Genomic DNA, 19,002 nt, shown 5'->3' with positions numbered 1-19,002 from the left:
GAGGTAGCTGCTGCAATAAGGGCACATAGCCCGGCCAATGAAGAAGTGAACATTCACCAAGTTGTGGATGAGAGATGGTTGCAGCCTTTCTTTGCTGCTTTTGTTCTTGTTCTTGATGTAACTGTTGTAACGTTTTTCAAATTGAAATTGTTTTGTAAGTTTTGTAACTTTACAACTTATAAGTGATCTTAGAGTCATATTAAAAAGTAAAGTTTGAAACAAATATTTTATTGCACTAACGTTAACTTTTCAATAAAATATTTTTTCATTAAAACTGAATCATGTTCCATTAACACAACACAACATAGGAACAACTCCAAAAAGTAAACATGTCTATGCTCAACAGTTGTCACGGAGCCCTCAGGCACCAGTAATTGAAGCGATCACGGATGAACTGCTGGCGTAGGGCTCGAGTAATCGTTAAAGGAGCACAACGGACTGCCCTCCTCCGACCTCGTGCTCCGGCATCAGGCACTTGCATGCTTTCCTGATCATTGTCATCATCCTGCTCTTCCAAATTACTATCATCAGGCACTGGCCCCTCATGTGGGTCTTCTAGTTCCACTGCCAGCTCCTGCTGCCTCATGATGGCTAAGTTATACAGCATGCAGCACACAACAGTGAAGTGACCGACAATCTGAGGAGAGTATTGCAAGTGGCCTCCGGAATGGTCCAGGCATTGGAAACGCAGTTTCAAGATGCCAATAGTCCTCTCTATGATGCTGTGCATCGCAATGTGCGCCATGTTGCATTGATGGTCAGCTTCCGTCCGTGTTACGCTTAGGGACATCATGAGCCAGGCTGTACCCTTTGTCTCCCAGTAGCCAGCTCTGCCCTTCTGGCTGCTGCTCAAACATGTCAGATAGAACGCTGTCGCGTAGGATGAACGCATCATGGGTGCTGCCAGGGTATCTCGCATCGACTGACATGATGCGCTGCTTGTCGTCATACACGAGCTGCACGTTAATGGGAGTGGAAACCTTTTCTATTCCTGTACTGCTCAGAATCCTCCACAGGTGCTCGCAAGGCAATGTGGGTGTAATCAATGCAGCCCTGTACCTTTGGGAAGCCAGCAATCCTGAAGAAGCCCACAGCCCTGTCATGCATTGCTTGTGCAGTAATTGGGAAATTGATGAAGTCATTCCTCCGCGCATACAGTGCAGCCGTGACCTGGCAAACACAGGCATGTATTGCACGTTGAAAGATGGCGCACACATCTCCAGTTGTAGCTTGAAACGATCCCGAGGCATAGAAGGCAAGTGCAGCTGTTACCTTCACTTCAACAGACAAGGCAGTCGGCGTTCCGCTTCTGGGCTGCAAATCTGCTCTCAGCATATCACAGATCTCAACAACAACGTCTCTGCGGAAACACAGCCTTTTGACACAATCAGCCTCGCTCATGTCCAGGTATGAACGCCTGGCTCGATATTGCCGACGTGGGTAAGGTCTCCTGCTCATCAGCCTATGGGCTATGACGTTCCTGATGTGGTGAGCTCTAACCAATTCCCTCCTATGCAGTGAACTGATGGCGAACCATTGCATAATCCATGGTGTTGATAATGCAGCACCCATACTTGAATGACAAATTTAACTTTTAAACTTGCTGGCTGGCTGGCTCTCTCTCCCGGTGCTTTGTACGCCTCCCCTGTCTCCTGGCCGAACGGCCTGCAGCCTATAAAAATAACTTCACAGCTCTGGAGTCTGCTGCGTTGCCTCTGTGTGTAGCTCCAACCATGTCCCGCCACTGTCTCCTGGCCGAACGGCCGAAGTCACAGCGTAGCTCGGGAGGCATTGCCTGTGTGTGTGGCCCCAACTGTGTCCTGCCCGTCTCCTGGCCGAATGGCCGAAGTCACAGCGCAGCTCGGGAGGCATTGCCTGTGTGTGTGGACCCAACTGTGTCCCACCCGTCTCCTGGCCGAACGGCCGATATCTTCACAGCTCGAAGGCTGCTGCTGCCGTCGCTGTGGGTCGTTGGACTGACACCACCCCTGTCCCCTGCCGGACGGCCTGAATCTTCACAGCTTGAAGGCTGCTGCTGCTGCTGCTTCAGACAGGTAGGAAAATTCAATGTATTTTTTATTTGCTTTATTTATCATTTAGTATTCAGGATGGCTCTTTATTTGTATAAGTGAGACTGCTGAATGCTTATAAAATGTAATTACTTCCCTCCCCCCCCCACCCCCCCATCTCTCGTTCCCTACGCCTGATTTGTAAGTGTAGGCAGTGTTTTTCTGAGCGTACAAAAATCTACACTTATTCTAAGTTAGTTTGGAGTAAGTTTTCGCTGCCTAAACTTGCAAAACAGGCGTAAGTGGCTGGACACGCCCTCTTTTGAAAAAAAAATTCTGTTCTAAAATGAAACTGTTCTAACTCACTAGAACTGGAGCAAACTAAATGCCAAGAATTGCAATTTCTAAGATGCTCCATTCTAAATTGTTGCTCCAAAAAAATAGGAACAACTCAGGCTGAAACTTGACCCGTATATGTAGGGCACAGCATGCTCCATGTACAGGGAATATATAGACAGGGTTTAGGTTTAGGCAGGGAATTACAGAGCTTAGGGCCTAGGCAACAGGAGGCATGGCCACCAATGGTTGAGCGATTATAATCTGGGATGCTCAAGAGGGCAGAATTAGAGGAGCGCAGATACCTCAGGGAGCTGAAGGTGATTACAGAGATAGGGAGGGGCGAGGCCATGGAGGGATTTGAACACCAGGATGAGAATTTTGAAATCGAGGCATTGTTTAAGCGGGAGCCAATGTAAGTCAGCGAGCACAGGGGTGATGTGACAAGAGACTGTGGTTCTCGTATTGGACTGTACAGCCACTTAAGAACTCATGTTAAGAGTGGAAGCAAGTCTTCCTCGATTTATTCCTCGATTCCGAGGGACTGCCTACAATGATGATGATGAAGATGAGTGAACTGGACTCGGTGCAAGTTAGGATACAGGCAGTCGAGTTTTGGATGACCTTAAGTTTACATAGGGCAGAATGTGGGAGACCAGCCAGGAGTGCGTTGGAATAGTCAAGTCTAGAGGTAACAAAGGCATGGATGAGGTTTTCAGCAGCAGATGAGCTGAGGCAAGGGTAGAGACGGGCGATGTTATGGTGGTGGAAATAGATGGCCTTAGTTATGCCACAGGTAGTACTCCCTTAGTACAACACTGAATTGTCTCTGGTGTGGGACTTGAACCCACAACCGTCTGACCCATAGGAACAGAAGTAGGCCATTCAGCCCCTCGAGCCTGTTCTGCCATTCATTTAGATCTTGGCTGATCTGTATCTAAACTACATTTATCTGCCTTGGTTCCGTGACCCTTAATACCCTTGCCTAACAAAAATCAATCAATCTCAGTTTTGAAATTTTCAATTGAGCTAGCGTCAACAGCATTTTGGGAGAGAGCATTCCAGATTTCCACTACCCTTTGTGTGAAGAAGTGCTTTCTGACATCATTCCTGCATGACCTTGTTTCGTCGCATCACCATTACAATTCTCTTAGATATGCCAATGTGTTCCCTATAAAAAGGGACAACACCCATTTTGAATTGTACACATACTACAGTCGAACAGTGCATGCAGTACTGCGACAGACTATTCAATCAGTAATAAAGAAATTACAGCTGCTTACTATGTCACCTTTGTTGAAAATTGTGCAACATAAAGACAAGATATCAGATCACTCTAGTATAGTTTGAAATTTAAACAGCCAGAAATATACAGCAACATATACTGCATTTAATGGGCTCCACCTTGTTTGATATCATTCATGATTGCACTATAGATTTAATTTGCAACGACATTACCAATACAACTTGCATTGGTTCTTCACAAAAATAATGCACTGGTTTTTCACAAAAATAATGCAGAATATAGCATACTGTCATCTGAAGGTGTAGTTAAAAAATAATTGCTACCTTGTTTCAGCACCAGCCTTTCGTCTCCAGAGTACTGTTGACCTCCACATATGTTAGACAAACTGTTGCAACACACTCACTTAGTACTTAAATATCAAATGTAATCAAAGACCATGGCAGAAAAGAGCACATGAGGTCTCTGAGCTAAGTTATACTCCTTCAATGTTTATGGATGGATCATTATTCCTACTTGCATATGCATGTGAGCATCATGCACCTTTCCAAGCCAACCAGCGTATAAAGTATAGAAAGAAAACTGATGGCCAACTATTGCCTGTAGAATTATTGAATACCTTTCTTTTTTGCTTGAAATCATCAGTTGCTACTTTGAGCAAGGATGCATGTGCAAGTCTTATTGATGGCTCCTGCAACTTGTTAAAACTCAACTTCTCATTGGAGCACAAATTTTCTGGCAACTCCCTAGATAGGGAAATGGGGGGTGTGGGCGGAGAAAATAAAGGGGCAGGGAGAAAAGGGGCAGCAAGAGGGGGAGGTAGAAAAAGAAGAAAGGGAGAGGGTAGGGGAAAAGGGAGAAGACAGGAAAGTAAGTAAGGGCATATGAAACCTAATGCAAAAAAGGGCCAAAAGAGTAATTTGATGCAAAAAGAAAATGATAGGATATCTTTGCTGCCACCCTGTGGCGCAGTTGATCAACTTTGTGCAATACAGCCTGCATGTTAGTAACAACTAAGGGATCTCCTGCACTGCTGCTCAGTGTCAGGGAACACTGGGCAGGGGGAGGACGTTTTGGAGGAGAAGAAAGAAGGAGGGAGAAGAAAGAAGGAGGGAGAAGAAAGAAGGAGGGAGAAGAAAGAAGGAGGGAGAAGAAACAAAGAAAGAGAGAAAGAAAGAAAGAAAGAAACAAACAAACAAACAAACACACACTGTTTGTGGTTGGGTGATTGGAAATATTTCAGGTTAGACTGAATTGGCGTTAGGCCGGGCAGGGCAGATACCCGAGACAGAGTCAGGAAAGGCAGAGCAAAGATATGGATAGGGCAGAGGAAACCAGAAATGCCAAATTAGCCATAGAGACTGAGTGAGCTCAGAGGAAACAGGAAAGGAGATTCAGATTAGGCAGACCAGGGAGTCTAAATGGATTAAGTTATAGCTGTGCAGGAGTAAAATTAAATTTAAAAGCAAGGAAAATTGCTAAAAAATAAACTTTAGAAAAATAGAATGATAAAAATAAACATAGAAAATAAAAAAAAGCCTGCCCTGCGGGTTTTTGTTTCTGTTGAATCACACGGTTAGCCGGCATCAATGTTGAGATCGAATTGATCCATGGTGTCATGTAGAAGACCAATCAGAAAATGTTACAAGCTCACTACATACAAGCATACATATTATCGACAGATATTTACAGACAAGATTTTCAATGTATAGAATATTCAATCCAACAAATATAAACCAATTGACTAACTACTGTACAAATTAGGGAGAAAAACAATTAAAATTAAAACTGATAATAGTCGTGTTTTTTTTTAAATGACCATCCTCCCAACAGCTTTTTTGTTCACTTATTTAATGTTAGTATTCTTTACAATTTTGGTCCTCTTACCTGGATAGTAGAAAACCACAGATCATTTTCGTGCAAAGTTGCAAAATAAAGTGAGGTGAGAAATCCTAAGAAAATTGGCATTATTCCACCAATCAGGAAGATTACATGCTTCGCTGTCACTGGACCTATGGAATTACATAGCAGATTACTGAAAAGTAAAACAATAATAACATAAATAGGAGCAGGAGTAGGCCATAAGGCCCCCTCGAGCCTGCTCCCCCATTCAATACGATCATGGCTGATCTGATCATGGACTCAGCTCCACTTCCCTGTCCGCTCCCCATAACCCCTTATCGTTTAAGAAACTATCTATTTCTGTCTTAAATTTATTCAATGTCCCAGCTGCCACAGCTCTCCGAGGCAGTGAATTCCACAGATTCACAACCCTCAGTGAAGGAATTTCTCCTCACTCAGTTCTAAATGGGCGGCCCCTTATTCTGAGATCATGCCCTCAAGTTCTAGTCTCCCCCCCCACCAGTGGAAATATCCTCTCTGCATCCACCTTGTCAAGCCCCCTCATAATCTTTTACGTTTCAATAAGATCAGCTCTCATTCTTCTGAATTCCAATGAGTAGAGGCCCAACCTACTCAACCTTTCCTCATAAGTCAAACCCTCATCCCTAGGATCAACCTAGTGAACCTTCTCTGAACTGCCTCCACAGCAAGTATTTCCTTTCGTAAATATGGAAACCAAAACTGCACGCAGCATTCCAGATGTGGCCTCATCAATACCCTGTACAGCTGTAACAAGACTTCCCTGCTTTTATACTCCACCCCCTTTGCAATAAAGGCCAAGATTCCATTGGCCTTCCTGATCACTTGTTGTACCTGCATACTATCCTTTTGTGTTTCATGCACAAGTACCCCCAGGTCCCGCTGTACTGCAGCACTTTGCAATCTTTTTCCATTTAAATAATAACTTGCTCTTTGATTTTTTTCTGCCTAAGTGCATGACCCCACACTTTCCAACATTATACCCCATCTGCCAAATTCTTGCCCACTCACTTAGTCTGTCAATGTCCTCCTCACATATTGCCCTTCCTCCCATCTTTGTATCATCAGCAAACTTGGCTATGTTACACTCAGTCACCTCTTCCAAGTCGTTAATATAGATTGTAAATAGTTGGGGTCCCAGCACTGATCCCTGCGGCACCTCACTCGTTATTGATTGCCAACCAAAGAATGATCCATTTATCCCGACTCTCTGGCTGACAAACAGAAAACAATCTTCTATCCATGCTAATATATTACCCCCAACCCCGTGAATTTTATCTTGTGCAGTAACCTTTTACGTGGCACCTTGTCAAATGCCTTCTGGAAGTCTAAATACACCACATCCACTGGTTCCCCTTTATCCACCCTGTTCGTTACATCCTCCAAGAATTCCAGCGAATTTTTCAAACATGACTTCCCCTTCATAAATCCATGCTGACTTTGCCTGACCATATTTTGCTTTTCCAAATGTCCTGTTACTGCTTCTTTAATAATGGACGCCAACATTTTCCCAACCACTGATGTTAGGCTAACTGGTCTATAGTTTCCTGCTTTTTGTCTGCCTCCTTTTTTGAATAGGGGCATTACATTTGCAGTTATGTTCAACAACCTTTTTGTCAAAACATTTATTTGTGTTTTATTGCATTATTGTCAGAAGAGTAATGATTTGCTATCTTAAACAAAACTGATCCTAAATCATACTGCGACCTTACATTTATTCCAACTGAAATCTCTGGCCAAAAGTTAATATTGGGGCTAAAATTCCAGCCTTGCCGGATCCATACAGAATACGTACGGACACGGCGAGGCCCCGCAAAAGCCAATTTTCGGTGCGCAATGTGCATGCGCCAAAAACCGGCTTTTCCAATCTGTCAATTTTTGGCTTGACAGATCGTCCGCATCCCCGCAACCAGGACATTCACGCGGGCGAGATTGAGCTATTTGCCCAACGAATATTCTTAAAACTGTTGCACCTGGTAAAAGCAGGCTACTTTTACCAGCGTAAGAGGTTTAAAACATATAAAAATAAAATTTAAGTGCACATTTTGATGTTTAAAACCCTATCCACTAAGGCAAGTTTATTTTAAACCCAATTCAAACACAAAAAAAAATCAAAAAAATATATATTCTTTCTAAGACATTTAATTAACTTTAATTTTAATTAATTTCAAATATGTGTTTTTTTAAAATTTATGTTGTGTTTAATGTGTTTTTTTTCCTCATTGATAGCAATGAGATATGAGGTTCCAGTCACACGTGACTCCAGCTTCTATGTGCGAACCTCGAGGACGGGGGCGCGCTCCGAAGCGCGGGAAGAGAAGGCCTCCCACTGGAATCTCAAGCGCCTCCGGGATCACCAGGTACTTTCGTAAAAAATTCTCGGGTAGGAGGCGTTTGTCCGAAGGAAGCCTCCGACCCGAATTTCAGGGCCATTATTTACATTGATGAATTATTTTCTTAACCTGGTTTAAAGTCTAAAGTCTATTTATATATGTAAAACAGAAACACTATCAAGAAATAAGAATACTCTAGATCAGCTCATATTTTAAACACTATATGTAACAGAGTGAAATTGTTAGGGAGAAGCAAGGTTATTAATAGCACCCTCAAGTCTTGTGTGACATTTATATTGTAAAACTACCTCCACTTAAAGTAATTCCTCAATTTGCCCTGCATTCACGACAAGTGGATTCCAGAGCGCCAACAGCAAAACTGAAAAAGAATACATGTACATTTTGTCTGACAGTTGTGGCTGCAGTTAGCGGTCTAACTGTGGAATGCCAGTGAAAGAAAGGTCTATTCAGTCCAGAAAACACAAAGTGCATTGCTGGCCTGTACAAACAGCTGAATGTTCAGGATATCGATGACCTGAAAAAATACCAGATTTTCTAGCAGCAGGATATGCCATGGTACTCCATCTGGCTGGAGGCATTAACATAGAGAAAGCTGGCATAGGTAGCAGCACTGTAATATAAATGTGGCATTAGAGGCAGCAATAAGACAAAGAGAAAAGGCAAGATCAGAATGTATAAGAGGTAATAACTAAAGGAAAGGAAAGCTATGTGGTATGCATAGTCAGTATTTTGGGAATAGATGAAAATCAGGCTTAGAAGTTCTTGGCAACAGTCTAGTACAGAGATAATTGAGTCCAAGTCAAGGTATGTATGGGGTAGAGATGAAGTAGCAACAGGTTTGGGATGCAGTTAACATGTGAATGAATTCACTAGATGCAGATAAATGACACAAGAGCACAGATGCCTATAATTGCATACAAACCTTTATACATGCAAGGTCAGTGTATAAATGTAGAAATATACAGATGCACATAAACTTACATAGAATTTACAGCACAGAATCAGGTCATTCCACCTAACTGGCCTATGTCGGTGTTTATGCTTCACATCCTACTTCATCTAACCCTATCGGCATATCCTTTTATTCCTTTCTCCCTCATCCACCTATCTAGCTTCCCCTTAAATGCATCCATGCTATTAGCTTCAACTACTCCATGTGGTAGCAAGTTCCACTTCTTTGGCTCGACATTGATTTTTATTTGATCACTCTTGTGTGAGGTGCCCTGGGACATTATTCTAATGTAAAGGTGCTACATAAAAGCAAGTTGTTGTTGCAGTCAGCTATGAACTAGTTTTCAAATCCAATTTATATAAGCAGCTGCTGTACAGTTTTAAAGCTGAGTCATCAGAAATGGTGACATTCCAACACGACCGTGACCCAATGACTAAAGCTGTTATAAGTGGTGATGATAATCACTCACCTCTTTTCCTTTCCCAGAAAAGCTGACAAAGTGGTATTTAAATTTACTAGCAATTTGAGACTTCTATGGGGCTGAAGTTGGGGCAGATAATTCGAATTATCTGGTGAAGCGATGGGGCGAGGAATAGAGGGAAATGGTCCTCTTTTTTAAAATCATCGGGCGGTGTTTGGAGCGGCAGAGGGGCGGAAGCGAGTCGGGAGCGGGGCAGAAGGTGGGCGGTGTCATCAGCGCCGTGCTGAGCACGTCAGCATGACACGGACCTGCCACGTTGCGCTTATGCTTATCAACGTCTCGCTCCTTCACTTAAACGGGAGGGACGCTACGAGGCCTACATGGCTGAACCCGTGGCCACCATTGTTGGGCTGACTGCAGAGTTGGCCGACAATTAGAATAAAATGGCGGCCACGGCGGTGCGCCTGTACCTTTAAGGGCAGACGCGCTGCCCAGCCACTGGCAGCTTCATAGAAACATAGAAAATAGGTGCAGGAGTAGGCCATTCGGCCCTTCGAGCCTGCACCGCCATTCAATTAGTTCATGGCTGAACATACAACTTCAGTACCCCATTCCTGCTTTCTCACCATACCCCTTGATCCCCCTAGTGGTAAGGACTACATCTAACTCCTTTTTGAATATATTTAGTGAATTGGCCTCAACAACTTCCTGTGGTAGAGAATTCCACACGTTCACCACTCTCTGGGTGAAGAAGTTTCTCCTCATCTCGGTCCTAAATGGCTTACCCCTTATCCTTAGACTGTGACCCCTGGTTCTGGACTTCCCCAACATTGGGAACATTCTTCCTGCATCTAACCCATCAGAATTTTAAACATTTCTATGAGATCCCCTCTCACTCCAGTGAATACAAGCCCAGTTGATCCAGTCTTTCTTGATAGGTCAGTCCTGCCATCCCGGGAATCAGTCTGGTGAACCTTTGCTGCACTCCCTCAATAGCAAGAATGTCCTTCCTCAAGTTAGGAGACCAAAACTGTACACAATACTCCAGGTGTGGCCTCACCTGTACAACTGTAGCAACACCTCCCTGCCCCTGTACTCAAATCTCCTCGCTATGAAGGCCAACATGTCATTTGCTTTCTTAACCGTCTGCTGTACCTGCATGCCAACCTTCAATGACTGATGTACCATGACACCCAGGTCTCGTTGCACCTCCCCTTTTCCTAATCTGTCACCATTCAGATAATAGTCTGTCTCTCTGTTCCTGCCGCACGAAGCTGTCGGGGTCTCTGACAAGCGGTCGATCGACTATTTGAGGGCAATGTCAATTCCAGGGCGGGGACCAGGCGGTGCGCGCTCTAATTACATCATTACCGCCATTCCCACAGAAGCGGGGCGGATACCTTTACCGCCTCAAAAAATCACGAGGGCAATATCCCGATCGTCGGAGAGTCCGCTCCGACTCTTAAGAGTGCTCTTAAAAAAAAATGGACAATTTCAGCCCCTATGGGTTCTGTCTGACAGATCGCTCTATAAACCTATACTACTTTGAGTTACTAGTCTGAATTATGTTGTCAGCAAGGATTCTGAACTGAACTTGAAGGGGGCATCCCATCCTGGAGTCTAGTCTGCACAACAAATGAAACACACACAGCTTGCTCCCACTTAATTTTACATATTCCAGAGGCAAAATAAAGTAGAACACCAACTGATTAAGAACGTAAGTTGGTTTCACTGGACTTGATTTCAGCTTCACGATTATACGTTTCAGAATGCTCAATCTTGCTGTAGCAGTCTTGAACTATCCAAATCTTTTATTAGATTTCAGTTTCAGTTGGGATGCAATGTAGAGCGTTTCTTTTTTAAATAATGCTGCATACTTTCTCCTTCCATCACAATTTTCTTGCCAGTAACATCTTCTGTTCGTGAAGATTCAAGTCATTACTTCAAGCATTGGCCACTGTCCTCTGAGCTGTCACCCAATACCTATCTTGCACAGTACATTCCAAAAATCAATGCGCCTGTTTCCATGCCTTCATCATGGTGCAGCTCACAATGCCATATAAAACGTCAAGTGAAAATCAGCCTTCTACATCTTTCCTCCTCCAGCGTGATTTCTTTCTTCCGAGTGGTTTCATAGACTAGCAAACAATGTGATGTAACGAGATGGTTGAATTATGTAGAAAGAAATATAAAAGTGACAATGTGCAGATATAGAATTACAACACAGAAACAAGCTATTCAGCCCAACCATTCCATGCTGGTGTTTATTTCCCATATGATGAGGAGAGATGGAAAGTACTACTTGAAAAGTGGAAGCAAATTCAATAATAGCTTTCAAAAGGGAATTGTATATATACACTTGAAAAGAAAATATTTGCATAAGCTACAGGGGAGTGGGACTAATTGGATAGCTCTTATCAAAGAGCCACAAATTATAGAATCTTTAGAACAGAACCAGGCCACAGGCACAATGGGACAAATGGCCTGGTTCTGTTCTGTAAGATTCTATGATTTCTTCAAGAAGTAGTCCTAATCCCATGTACCCATTCTGTTCTCATATCTCTTTATTCTCCTTTCCTTTAACCATCTATCTAACTTATTCTTAAATGTTAACATGGTTTCTGCTTCAATCATTAATGCCAGTAATGCATGCCACAGATTCACAACCCTCTGTGTAAAACAGTCCATCTTGCTCTCAACCCCAAATCTCTTACATCTATGTCTCCTTGGTCTAGACTTCTCAATCACTGGTATCAGTCTATTTCTATCCATCAACTCTGCTCGATCACTTCATGATATAAAACAACTCGCCTCTCATACTTAGGTAACTGGCCTTATTTAAATTTAACACTTTAATTCTAGTCTTAAGTATTTCACTCTCAAACTTAATGTGAAATTCTATCACATTATGAATACTCTTCCCCAGAGGATCCATTACTATGAGATTACTAATTAATCCTGCCTCATAACACAATACAAGATCTAAAATAGCTTGTTTCCTGGTTGGTTCCATGACGTTTTATTCTAGGAAACGGTCACGAATGCATTCCATGAACATGTCCTCCAGACTACCTTTTCCAATTTGATTTGCCCAGTCTATATGAAGATTAAAGTCCCCCATGATTATTGTATTACCTTTGTTACAAGCTGCTATTATCTGTTAAGTAATACTGTGTCCAATGGTATAGCTACTGTTTGGGGGCCTATAAACTACTCCCACCTGTGTTTTCTGCCCCTTGTTATTTCTTAACTCCACCCATACTGATTTTACTTCTTGATCTTCCATGCCAAGATCCTTTCTCACTACTGTCGTTAAGTCATCCTTTATTATCAGGGCTATGCTTACCCCCCCCCCCCCCCCTCCACATTTTCCATTCCGCCTGCCTTTTCGAAATGTTCTTTAAAAAAATGAGATGAGCTTTTCCATCTACATATGGAAAGCCTACCAGTTTTTGTCTTTACTTTGGGCTGCTCATCCTCCTTTTGTTTTGGACTTTCCTCCATAGCTTTAGAGGCCTTTCTTCGTTTCAAAAAGGCCATGGTTTCGTTTGCACAGCCTCTTAGAGATTACTGATCCCTGAAAACAATGATCACAGATATTAATAACTATCTAGATCATCACATAAAATCGTCCATTTCGGTTTTGCATTGATTATACTTGTGATCCGCTGATTATAATCTAGAGCCAGTATCCTGGACAATTACAATGTTTTGATCATGCACGATTGTTTGCGCGGACAAAACACAAGGGAGAAGTGATTGGGACCAAGGTGAGCGTCCGTCACGGTCAGGAATCCAGGATCTTTATCCGTGGCCCACCTTCATTGACACGGAGAAATAAGACCGTGGGCGATCGGACAGCTATATTTAGAGCCAATAGTGCGGACCGCCGATAAAATATCATCCTTTTACACATTCACCAGTAAGACCAGTTATTGCCGTCCCGTGTCCCCGCCTCCAAACTCCGGCGCTACACACACCGGCACCGCGCCGAAAGCCCGGCCCTACCACAGAAAACCAAACCCCGAGAGCAGAATCTGCACTAACTGTATTCCAACAAGCGACATTTTGAGAAATCACAGCCGCTAGCTTCTATATCCGGGTCGGAGGTCCGTTTGGCGTCTCCATGGTAATGAGTGGGTGAGCGGGAGCGCGTGCAATGGGAGAGGCACCAGAAGGGCGACGAACGGGGGGCCAGGCCAAGGTGGGCATTTATATCCAGTCACCTACTGTAGGGTGACCATATTTTCTAAACCGAATCCCGGGACACACAGGGTGGGAGCACAGCCAAGTAGCCAGGATGGAAGATGTAGGTTGCTGCAGCCTGGCGAGGCAGTCTTTTATTTAGCAGCTGCACATATACACTATAACTGCAAAACAAATGTGCATATTGTTACGGTGGATGTGACACTATTGAAGCGCATTCAGATAATGTTTATAAATAATACAATAGCACTGTTCAGTCCATTGACCTGAAACTGTGATTATGTCTAACATGCATATATTCCAATGAATATGACTAGTCAGTTCGGCGACGAGTTTCGTGAACCAGGGACTCTTTTGGGGACATTGTTTGTTTGGGGTCACAGTATCTCATCCAAAGTCTGTCTCCGGAAAACAGGGACGTTTGGTCACCCTAACCTAATGTCTTGTGGTGTAGACGCTTCTAGTAGTCTCTGGCGCCTGATGGCAAGTCCTCATCCTTCTTTGCTCTCTTTACCTGAACCAGCCATTGTAATGATGCATTGTAATGATGCAAATTATTTTTGAAATTAAAAAAAAGCCATTGTAATGATGCAGCTCGACTCCCAGTCCCACTCCTTACTAGCAAATCTTTCCAGTTTGTCGGTATTGTGAATGCTTAAATTATTTCCTGACTGTAGTAACCATCAGAATAAGCAGATCGGACCTTGGATTAATGTAGTAAATTTTATAATGTAGTACTCCCTGTAGTGTCTCTGCACCTTGTTACAAACTCACACGAAGCATGTATATATCAGACACAGTCACTCTTATTCCCAGGACCAAAAAATGCTGACCCTGGGTGGGACTTCCCCTTTTATACCTGGAAGCACAGGTGAAGAGTGTCTCTCGCAAGCTCAACTCCTGTGGTCAGGGTGTGCATTTCAAGGTACAGATACAGTGTGCATGAGTTACAGTTACATAACTATTGTCATTGCAAGATGGTGAAATACATGACATCACCTCCCCTCTTAAGTCTTTTAGTTTCAGAGATTAAGTCTATCGGGTTATCGACGCTCTCTCGTGGAGCGCCGCAGTTGTGGCTCTGGTGGCTGAGCCTCAACATGTGTCTCTGTCACTTGAGGTGATTCCGGCCTGTCCGGGCTAGCCGCTGGGACTGTGCATGCTGAGGGCTGTCTTTGTTGCTCGTACGCTGGCAGTGGTGTGGGTGTTATCTCATCATGCTCTTTTCAGGTTCCTCCGTGTCTGTGCTGAACCTTGTCTTTACTTGGTCCAAGTGTTTGCGGCATATCTGCCCATTGTTTAGTCTGATCACCATGATCCTGTTTCCTTCTTTGCCAATTACAGTGTCCTCAAGCCATTTGGGTCCCAAAGCATGGTTAAGAACAAATACCGGGTCATCTATTTCTATACACCTCCCCCTTGAGCCTCGATCATGGAGCTCGGTTTGGGACTTGCCCTCAACAATGTCTGCCACGTCGTGCACCTGCAAACCCAGTGTTCCAGGTCTGAGTCAATCCCCGGCCACCATACATGTGACCGGGCAATGGCCTTCATTAACACGAAGCCAGGGTGCTCGCTGTGGAGTTCCCTGATGAACGCTTCCCTTCCTTTCTGGGGAATGACTACCCGGCTGCCCCATAACAGGCAGTCAGCTTGGATGGAGAGTTCATCCATCCGTCTCTGAAACGGCCTGACTTCCTCGGGGTACGCCCTGGGTGTGGGCGCCCAATTCCCAGTCAGGACACATTTCTTTATCATGGATAGGAGGGGGTCCCTGTTGGTCCAGAGTTTGATCTATCGGGCTGTGATGGGGGAGCCCGCAGTGTCAAAAGCCTCAACGGCCATGTCATCTCGGCACTCTGCTCCGACGCCCCCTTGGTGGTGGCCAGTGGGAGCCTGCTGAGTGTGTCAGCGCAATTTTCGGTGCCTGGCCGGTGCTGTATGGTGTAGTCATACGCAGCCAGCGTGAGAGCCCATCGCTGTATGCGAGCTGACGCGTTAGCGTTGACAGCCTTACTGTCGGATAACTGGGATGTTAACGGCTTGTGGTCCGTCTCTCGCTCGAATTGTCTACCGAAAAGGTACTGGTGCATCTTTTTCACACCGCACACACACGCGAGTGCCTCCTTCTCGACCATGCCATATCCACGCTCTGCCTGGGAGAGCGACCTGGAGGCGTAAGCCACCGGTTGGAGTCGGCCGTCATCGTTACCCTGCTGCAATACACACCCAACCCCGTAGGATGACGCATCGCATGTTAAAACCATTTTTTTACAGTGGTCCTACAAAGTCAACAGTTTGTTGGAACACAGCAGGTTCCTCACCTTATTAAAAGCCTGTTCTTGACAATCCCCCCAAAACCATTCACACCCTTTACGGAGGAGCATGTGTAACGGCTCCAACAATATGCTTAAGTTCGGCAGAAAGTTCCCAAAATAGTTCAAAAGTCCCAGGAATGATCGCAGCTCTGACGTGTTACTGGGCCTGGGCGCCCGGCGAATCACCTCAGTTTTTGATTCAGTGGGCCGAATCCCTTCTGCGGCAACCCTCCTGCCCAGGAACTCGATCTCTGGGGCCAAAAACACGCACTTAGCCTTTTTCAGCCACAAACCTACCCGATCCAATCGGCGTAGCACCTCCTCCAGGTTGCGGAGGTGTTCCTCGGTGTTTCGACTCGTTATAAGGATGTCGTCTTGGAATACGACCGTTCCAGGGATGGACTTGAGCAAGCTTTCCATGTTTTGCTCAACGATAGCCGCTGCCGAACGAATGCCAAACGGGCACCTGTTGTAGACAAATAATCCTTTGTGCGTTGTGATGGTGGTCAGAAGCTTGGATTCTTCCGCCAGTTCCTGAGTCATGTAGGCCGAAATGAGGTCCAGCTTCGTGAACAGCTTTCCACCTGCCAGCGTGGCAAAGAGGTCCTCCGCTCTTGGAAGCAGGTATTGGTCTTGCAGCGACACTCGGTTGATGGTGGCTTTGTAGTTGCCACAAATCCTAACCGAGCCATCTGCTTTGAGGACGGGAACGATGGGACTTGCCCAGTCGCTGAATTCAACGGCCAAAATGATGCCCTCTCTGAGCAGCCTGTCCAGTTCACTTTCAATTTTCTCACGCATCACGTACGGCACCGCTCTGGCTTTGTGGTGCACTAGTCTGGCGTTCAGAGTGATGCTTATCACTACTTTAGTGCCCTTGAACGTTCCGACACCGGGTTGAAAGATTGACTCGAATTTTTGCAATACCTGCGAGCATGAACTTCGCTCCACGGATGAGATGGCGTGCACATCCCCCCATTTCCAATTCATCTCAGCTAGCCAACTCCTCCCCAAAAGCGCGGGACCATTTCCCGGAACAATCCAGAGTGGCAGCCGGTTCTGTAATCCATTATGCGTTACTACCAAGTTTGCACTGCCCAGCACTGGGATTATCTCTTTGGTGTACGTACGTAGCTGTGTCTCAATGCGTTCCAGTTTGGACCTGCTAGCTCTGTGTGGTCATAGTCTCTCAAATTGTTGGGCGCTCATGAGTGACTGTCTAGCTCCCTTATCCAGCTCCATGTGCACCGGGATGCCATTCAGTAAGATTTTCATCATCATGGGTGGCGTTTTAGTGTATGAACTGTGGACGTCAGCCACATGAACTCTCTGAACTTCAGCATCCATGGTTGCTCCCCAGGCCTCATCCTGCATTGCAGACCCCTCGTCTGGTTCCTTTGTCTCGCAGACTAGCCTCGCTACTGCCTTTTTGCACATCCTGGCCAAGTGTCCACTGACATTACAAATCCTACAGGTATAAAGCTGGAACCTGCAGCTTTTGGCAGTGTGTCTACCCCCATACCTCCAGCATGAGCTGAGATTGCTGTTAACAAAAGGACAATTCCCAAACATTCCTCTCTGATGGCCCGTTTGGCTGTTTCTAAGCACTCTGATGGAGGGTGTTATTGGTCCCATCACGGGATGCATTGTTCCTCGTGATGGTGTGAATTGCCGATCCCCTTTCCATTGTCCCTGTTGCAGGCCCACCCTGGAGCTTGTTGCTGCCTGGGCGGTGTCGAATTGCCCTTGCCTGCCTGCCTGGGCGGTGTCGAATTGCCCTTGCCTGCCTGCGGGGTTCTGTATCACTTTTACAACATTAACTCCCTGGTTCATTGCAACATTAAAACCAGGGATGCGTGCGTAAATTAGCTTGGTCTCCTCTTCCCCTGCCATAAAGGTCTGAGCTATAAACGCCGCCCCTTCTAAAGTCAAGTCCTTAGTCTTTATGAGCTTCCTGAAAATGCCGGCATGATTAATGTCCTCGACGAAAAAGTCCCTTAACATCTCCCCCCTGCAGGCATCGGAGAACTTAGAGACTGGCCAAACGCCGCAGTTCCGCCACGAAGTCCGAGACGTTTTGACCCTCCCGACGTCAGTGAGAGTAAAACTGGTGCCAGGCCATGTGTACGCTAATTGCTGGCTTGAGATGCTCCCTGATCAGCTGGCTGAGCTCTTCGAAGAACTTGTCCGCTGGCTTTTGCGGTGCGAACAGCTCTTTCATCAGCGCATACGTCTGTGGACCACAGCTGGTCAGTAGATGCGCCCTCCGCTTGTCAGTCGCTGTCTCTTCCAGCCAGTCCTTTGTGACAAAGCTCTGCTGGAGTCTTTCCACAAAGTCGTCCCAGTCCTCATCCACACAGTAACGTTCCTCTGTGCCACCGGTGGCCATCCTTGTGGTTTGGTGATTCCCGTTTCTCGTCGCCAAATGTAGTGTCTCTGCACCTTGTTACAAACTCACACGAGGCATGTATATATCAGACACGGTTACTCTGTGACCTTCACTTTATTCCCAGGACCAGAGTGCTGACCCTGGGTGGGACCTCCCCTTTTATACCTGAAAACCCAGGTGAGGAGTGTCTCCCGCAAGCTCACCCCCTGTGGTCAGGGTGTACATTTCAAGGGTACAGGTACAGTGTGCATGAGTTACAATTACATAACTATTGTCATTGTAAGATGGTGAAATACATGACACTCCCGATGTAAAATTTTGCACAGCAGCAATGCATATTGTTTAATGTTGTATAAACCTAAATGATGTACTCAAGCATATAACCATTTGATCCAGATGTAAGAATGCAAATACGTTTACACAATATTAATAATTTGGCCTGAGAGAAAGACATAACACTACAAAAGAAAAATAAATGTTGACTTTCTTTTGAGCTAACATATTATTTCAGCTATGTATATGCTCCATTCCAATTCAGAGGGATTGGAGTGTGAAATCTGTAGTAAAACATCTCTTGCATTAAGAAGTATGTCTGTTAGCTCGAAATCTTAAAGTCCAGTGACTGTAGCATAGAGGAAGCAATTTTCTAAACTTTCATTTTAAACCTGAGTTTAGTATTTGGCAGCTTATTGATAGATGCCTGTTAAAATAGTACAATTGAAAGCCCCTTTTTCTATATAATATATAATCACTATTACATTTTTATTAAAAACATTTTGCATTTTTATACCCTTTGGAAATTGTTATTAAATCATCATATGCTACATCATGCACACAAGAATAACCATTGTGACAGCATCATGAAACAGTTTTAAAAAGGCCAATGTAATTTT

At 44.8% G+C, this 19,002-nt stretch overlaps 2 protein-coding genes across 5 annotated transcripts in view; one reads left to right on the top strand and one right to left on the bottom strand.

Moving 5' to 3' along the window:
• The window catches only part of dpy19l3 (dpy-19 like C-mannosyltransferase 3), a 171,592-nt gene that overhangs the window by 108,648 nt on the left and 43,942 nt on the right, over window positions 1-19,002 (bottom strand). Inside the window, exons 1-3 of one of the 2 annotated variants that reach the window (XM_070898087.1) lie at window positions 13,244-13,334; window positions 12,643-12,773; window positions 5,476-5,600 (exon numbers count right to left, since the gene is read on the bottom strand). In XM_070898087.1, the coding sequence (XP_070754188.1) occupies window positions 5,476-5,600; window positions 12,643-12,736 (219 nt within the window). In that variant the 5' untranslated portion in view covers window positions 12,737-12,773; window positions 13,244-13,334. Of the gene's footprint in view, window positions 1-5,475; window positions 5,601-12,642; window positions 12,774-13,243; window positions 13,335-19,002 lie in introns of those variants that run through there. The other variant, XM_070898088.1, reaches the window with a different exon arrangement.
• Window positions 13,261-19,002, top strand: part of LOC139278875 (uncharacterized) — a 121,326-nt gene continuing 115,584 nt past the window's right edge. The window contains exon 1 of one of the 3 annotated variants that reach the window (XM_070898093.1): window positions 13,261-13,325. In XM_070898093.1, coding sequence (XP_070754194.1) covers window positions 13,323-13,325 — 3 coding nt within the window. In that variant the 5' untranslated portion in view covers window positions 13,261-13,322. Of the gene's footprint in view, window positions 13,401-13,481; window positions 13,506-19,002 lie in introns of those variants that run through there. The other 2 variants (XM_070898091.1, XM_070898092.1) reach the window with 2 other exon arrangements.

Source organism: Pristiophorus japonicus, chromosome 13, assembly GCF_044704955.1.
Source record: "Pristiophorus japonicus isolate sPriJap1 chromosome 13, sPriJap1.hap1, whole genome shotgun sequence".
In the NCBI taxonomy this organism is placed as follows: domain Eukaryota; kingdom Metazoa; phylum Chordata; class Chondrichthyes; family Pristiophoridae; genus Pristiophorus; species Pristiophorus japonicus.
The sequence above is the reverse complement of the archived record's forward strand: the minus strand, read 5'-3'. Positions and strand labels throughout refer to the sequence as shown.